The sequence below is a fragment of the Rhagoletis pomonella genome, unplaced genomic scaffold (assembly GCF_013731165.1).
Source record: "Rhagoletis pomonella isolate Grant_MI unplaced genomic scaffold, Rhpom_1.0 Rhpom_scaffold_00009, whole genome shotgun sequence".
In the NCBI taxonomy this organism is placed as follows: Eukaryota; Metazoa; Arthropoda; class Insecta; order Diptera; family Tephritidae; genus Rhagoletis; species Rhagoletis pomonella.
This window is the reverse complement of record NW_023458563.1, coordinates 41,169,264-41,175,327: the sequence shown is the minus strand read 5'-3', so window position 1 is coordinate 41,175,327 and position 6,064 is coordinate 41,169,264. Positions and strand designations below refer to the sequence as shown.

The 6,064-nt window shown below is 42.1% G+C and overlaps 1 protein-coding gene and 1 pseudogene across 1 annotated transcript; both read right to left on the bottom strand.

The window, feature by feature from the left end:
* Window positions 1-1,632: 1,632 nt before the first annotated feature.
* LOC118745790 (DNA polymerase subunit gamma-2, mitochondrial-like) lies at window positions 1,633-2,330 on the bottom strand. Its single transcript, XM_036479465.1, has one exon. It carries the CDS (start codon window positions 2,321-2,323, stop codon window positions 1,703-1,705), a length of 621 nt encoding a protein of 206 aa, XP_036335358.1. The 5' UTR covers window positions 2,324-2,330; the 3' UTR covers window positions 1,633-1,702.
* A 5-nt stretch (window positions 2,331-2,335) lies between these two features.
* Window positions 2,336-4,695, bottom strand: LOC118745789 (annotated as a pseudogene).
* Between the last annotated feature and the right edge of the window lie 1,369 nt (window positions 4,696-6,064).

The window sequence follows — 6,064 nt, the reverse complement described above, 5'->3', positions numbered from 1 at the left end:
TCGGATCCAGCCGTACTTCTGCGTTCATGCCGCAGCAGAGGCCGGAAAGACCGTGTTTCCGGTCCCCCGTTAGTAAGCGGGCGGAGAGGCCGAGTCCCCGCTCCGCGCTCAATAACTTCCCCTTCTTCAATCTCTGGACCGGGAGGCCTAGTCTCGGTTCCCGAGTCGGACGCGTATAGTGACAGAGTGCCGTCTGCCTCGGCTTCTTCCACTTGCACACTCCATGGTTTGGGGACTGGTTCCTCTGAGTCGCCTTCATTGCCTCGTGCCCTCCATGACTCACATTTTCGTTGGCGCGTTGGCTCATCCTCTAAATGCAGAGTGGAGTGGTGTTTCTCGCCACACCTACGGCATCTTCCCTCGCTTTGACACTCCTTCAGCTGGTGGGTCATGGCAAGGCAGTTTGCGCAATAGCGACCCAGTAGAGCTTCGCGCAGTCTCTCCTCGGGCGATTTTGCCCGATAAATAGGGCAGAGCCTAATCGGGTGGTGTGCGTCGCATAGGCGGCACGGTAGCGGATAGCGGTGGGCGCGTTGTTCGGCTCGTTTCCTCATAGTGGCGATATGAGACATCGTTACGGCTGAAATAGGGTCAGATATCGTTGCAGTGGATATTATAACGTATATATGTATTGTTGGGTGGCGAGTCGTATGAAAGGCGCAACATTTTGATGAGTGCAAGCGCATAATTCGGTGGGTGTGAACTTGGCATTATATACATTATTTTTCTAATCAAAGAACCACCTAGTGTGAATGTAGCATAATGTTAACTCACGACCTACAAAATTTTGGATGATGAATTGCCTGGATGCCATGCATTCTACTGTGCAGGGATGTATGGGCAACGTAGAATTTTACTTGAATTAAATTATACCGAAAAAAATGCCTGTGCGTATGAGTGTGGTAGCATTTATTTATTTTTATTATTTTTCATTTGTGCTTTCATCCGCATATTTTGTCAATAGCAGGTTTTAACATATGTGTGTGTGTACTTGAGTATTTGACGTGAACCTGCTTATCGACATTTGGAGACTTATGTATCTTGGTTTACATCGGCACTCAACAATCCCACTTCCCACCGGCATAAGTTTGCATATCATTGGGCGTCTTGCTGTTAAAAAACAAGGTGCCGCCTAAGAAATACTTTAGCAAGCATAGTATCTTAACATTTTTGTGGTACGTAGTGACTTTGGATTGGTTTCCCATGTAAAATAACCAATTAACATTTTGTGACTTTGCATTGGTTTTACATTTAAAATAACCAATTAACATTTTGTGGTACCCAGTGACTTTGCATTGGTTTTACATTTAAAATCCCCAATTGTATGACAACAGCAATTAAATTTATTGTCTACGAACGGTCACCATGCAAAACTAGCAGCAGCTAGTTAGGGTTAGTGTTAATTGTCCGTAAAGAAACATAGCTATTCTCCAATATGAATGGAGAACGGCGCTAGGTTTATTCCTGATGTGGAACGTAATCACATACATACATACATACAATGCATAAATGTCATTGTCTAAAATTTACTACCACGCGGCCATTACGTAAGTTTGCTGAAACGGTTGGGTGAGTATGCATGCGAAATTGCATGCTTTTGTTCTTATTAATCTTTTTCGATTTTCAGAGATTAGAAGTGCAGCATTCAGCATACTTGTGGAAGTGAAAACTTATTGGAAAGATAACTTGTTACGCATTTTGGCTATTTGAAAGGAAAGGCCACGGCGCATTGAACTGGAGTCAGCTTTCTATCGAGTAACAGAGTATTAACGCGATCATTATCAGCACTATCAAAGAGAATAGCACCTGTTGCAGCGTTCAAATCAATAACTGAACGTATAACAGCCGGCATATTTTGGTCACCTTTATCATTGGACAAAAGCTGAAGCGCAGTCTGATTCAAGCCAGCTCCAGCCAAGGCTACAAGGGTAATACTTTCGACATCGAACGTGAAATATGGTAATTTTGTTTTAATGGTTACGGATTGTGTGCCTGTAGGTAGCGTGGTATTCGGTGTGTCCTCAAAATGATATGGTTCTAAGAAGTATTTACTAGGATCCGAACTAACTCGCATTTTCCATATTTTACATTCACGTTGCGAATTGAAAAATTTACTAAATCCTTGAGCATGATGAACTAATAAATCCGTTATCAAAAACGTGTGCTGGCGAGCGCCAGAATATACCAAATTACTGTGGGGCTCATGAGCAGCACTTGATTTATCTACTGTAGCAGTTTGTATAGTTTTCAAAATAGCCGGATATTGCTTGGTATCTGAATTACTATAAAAGTATTTGAAATAACGGTGTATGCATACCCGCATTGTTTCAATTGATATATGCACAAATTGATGCACAATCGAAGTAAAGCATACATATTACCAAAATTGCATGTGAAAAATTAATTACTTTTACGCTAAAGCATCAAGACGTTAAAAAATCAGTCGTTACAAGTTGTTGTAGCTTGAGCATGTGTGGATGGGTTGTAAGCGAGTCCTCTGCTACCACTATGGGTATTAGAATTCGCAGGTGACAATGGCAGACGATCAAGGTCATTAGTTTCCGTAGCGTTTGGACCGGTCGGTATAGGCTCAGTTGTAGTTCTGGTTTGTTGTGTGCGAACACTGAAATCGTAAAATTGTGGCTTCACTGTTGCGCCGACTAGATGTTGGTGTTTTTGGATGATGTGGGTTATGATGGCTAGACGTTGAAGGGGAATTATTTGCACGAGTATCTCGCGAGCCACTTGACATGCGTCGTCGTGGAGTCGATGTAACGCGCGGACTAGCCTCAGACTGTCGCAAATTATGTAGTCGTGACGACGATGAGGCTACTGAGGATACGGACACTGCACCATTGCAGTCTTCAATAATTTTGTCGGATAAGGACGCATTACGTGTCGACATTAATTTTTGTTTCCGTATTTTAGTTAACCAATCAACCTTTTCTTTGTACTTTCGTTTGGGTGACATAATACCCAGATGTGGAGCCTCACCGTCAAGTACGTACTTCGGCAGATTTGATGTAGGTGAAAATATCATCGAAGACAAAGGTGGCTGTTGCGCAGTTGTGGTAGAAGCCGTCGTTGATGTGTTTGGTGGTGAAGAATAATTAATGTTATGGTTTTCAGTTACTGATCTTTCAGTAAGCGGTGTTGGTATGGCTGGGTGTGTGTGCTTCAATAAAACGTATGGTAGCGTGGATCCCACTGTATTTTCTTGGTTACTGTCATTGTTGTGTGCATGTGGTACTCGGCTTGTTATAGGACTCGGGGGAGAAGAAGTAAGCTCTTCAGGTATAACCCTAAGCTGTAAAGCAATGCAGCGCATTTGTGGTGATGTCGACGAATTGGATATATTCGACGAAGGACTAAATAATCGACGACCTCTGGACTCCAAGGGCTTTTGTCGTTTCGCATCTTGGGTGTCACTATCGTCACCACCACCAACAGCGCCTAGCATCTCCAAAAAAGAGCGTTTCATAGTCACCTTTTCAACTGAGCTAGGTGTGCGTTCGTTCTGATCCATTAGTCGCTTTAGTGATCGGGGTGTATTCTCCAGATCACGCAAGTTATACTTATGTGTTGACCCATGTGTCTTTTTTCCGAATTCACGCTCATACTTAGCATACCCTCGACATAACTCCAAATATTCACCTTCGTTTATATTCTCCGGGCCAATGCGCCAAATTTTGTGAACTGCGTCATCGTTACATGTTACAATGGGCTGATCGTGTGTGGAACCCCATGCAACACAAGTTACCTCCACTGTGTGGCCGTACAATGCCACCAATGGTTCATCTGGATAGTTAAGGTTCCATATATAAGCTTTCTCGTCACTACTTCCACTTAGCAAGTACTTTCCGTCTGGACTAAGGCAGGATTTTATATAGAAAGTACTATTTAAGAGGCCTTTGAATCGTGCTATAGGTTTCGAGGAATATGAGCATAGGTTATAGGCGTAGATTGTATGGTCCATGCAGTTAGCAAAGAGTCGTGAACCCGATTCATCGACTATAAGATTAGTGAAGCCTTTAAATGTACTTGTGCCAGCATAAGGTAGGCTATATTTAGGATGAGGTTCTTTTTTACATGCAGTATAATTTCGCCGTAAGTCCCATACTTTTATAATGCCATCACCTGCACCACATGAAATAAGAGTGTTGGTATCCTGAAAAGCCAATCCTGTAATGCTGCTTGACGTGGCATTAGCCGTCATCTTAGGTGTGCGTGTACGCTTTTTTTTGTGACATTGGCGTCCCCGGTCCCCCGACATGTCCGCTATAAATGCAGTTATCTGCTCGTGGTGTTAAATCCACATTTAAGTTTGCACGCACCAGAAGCAGATACGAATTTCATCTGCCCAGGCGCCCATTCCAAATCGAAAACGGCGTTGTAATGACACTGTGGTGCATTGAGTGCTCGCTCTTCGGGTTCTTCGTTTCTTTTTGTGGTATCTTGTAGCGCTATCTTCCCATCTTCATTAGCAATGGCTAAAATATGTCTGAAATTATCACAGTTTGCAAATTTCGCTGCAAATATCGGTGGTTCTGGATTATAGTCTGAACTATAATTAGAAGGCAATATTCCACGCCAGCTGTCTTCTTTGGCCACACAAAGACGTCGTAAAGCAAAATCATATGTGAAGTCATTTGCAATGCCCTGCTGGCGATTGAAAAGCATTTGAATCCTATTCATTTTTCCCAACTAAAAGCTACGTATTTCTTTCCCGTAGCAAATAATCTTTATTAAATAAATGCCAAGTTAAAAATAATTATTAATCGCTACTCCACATCTGCGTATATTGACAAAATTTAGCTGCAGCAGCTGCTATTACATGAATGTTGCTATATACATATATATGTATGCCCAGAAGTATGTATATATGCAACAGTATTTGAAATGAATGCCATTGTAAACATGGTTCTAAAGTAAGTAAGCCAATAAGACTCACAGAACAGCATAAAATTAGACTCCGAGAGTAGGCATTTAAGAGGCCATAAGAGTCCAATATGACTCATATTGAGGCTCATCTGATGTATGAATTTAAGCTCATATAAGTCGACCTTCGCAGGAAGGAAAACACCCTCATTTCGGACTCTTAAATGAGCATTATGAGCGTAAAGGCTCCGAAATGGGACTCCTTCAAGACTCATTTATGACTCCAAACGTTTGCTGGGATGCCACTGAATACACATATTTTAAAATATATGCATATGTATGTATAGATATTTTTTTTTTTTTCGGAACTATAGTCTTTGCTGGTAGGTTTTGACAATTGAGGCGAACTCATTTGGTCTAATGGGTTGACTGACGATTTTTCGAAACCTGTCAAGTAAAACCTGTAATGTAAAATTTTTGGAGGATTTTAATTGATAATTCGCACCTCGTTACCAATTTCGTATTTCTGAAACAATTGTTCATCAAGCTTGGTCTGTCTTATTTTTACCCGATTCTATGATGAAAAGGGTCGCCATTCTACCGACGTTCTTTGGTGCTTACAAGATCTAACGATGGTCGGTTCTTTATACCCAGATCTACCCGGAGAGGCCGGGCTAAGAACCATCACCAAAATCTAACTAAAACACGACTACCTTTAATATTACTCTGGGTTAAACTTGATTATAGGCGTGGAATCCTTCCGAATGCATAGAAGTGGAATTTTTGTGCGATGAGGAAGTGGAATTCACGCGGGATTGGGGATCAACGGAGAGGGTTTATTTACGAAGTGGTTGCTGGCTCCTCGGTTTCTTGATTTTGGGATGGAAGTAGGACCAGTTTGGCCAGCGGTCTCGTAATCTGCCCTTTTTCCGTGATGATGTCAACTACGCGTACTCGATCGTCGGGACCAGGATGTAGGCTGATAATTCGACCTAATCTCCACTCATTTGACGGGAGGTTGTCTTCTTTGATGACAACGAGATCTCCTAATTTTATATTTTGCTGTGGATATTTCCACTTAATCCGCTTTTGCAGTTCGGATAAATATTCGGTTTTCCATCGTTTACAAAAAGTTTGGTGAAGGGCCTTTAGCTTCTGCCACCGATTTACTATCGAGGCAGGATTC

Bases quoted from the DNA above. Each gene is read 5' to 3' on its own strand.
- LOC118745790 (XM_036479465.1), bottom strand. From the start codon at position 2,323: ATGCGGGTATGCATACACCGTTATTTCAAATACTTTTATAGTAATTCA.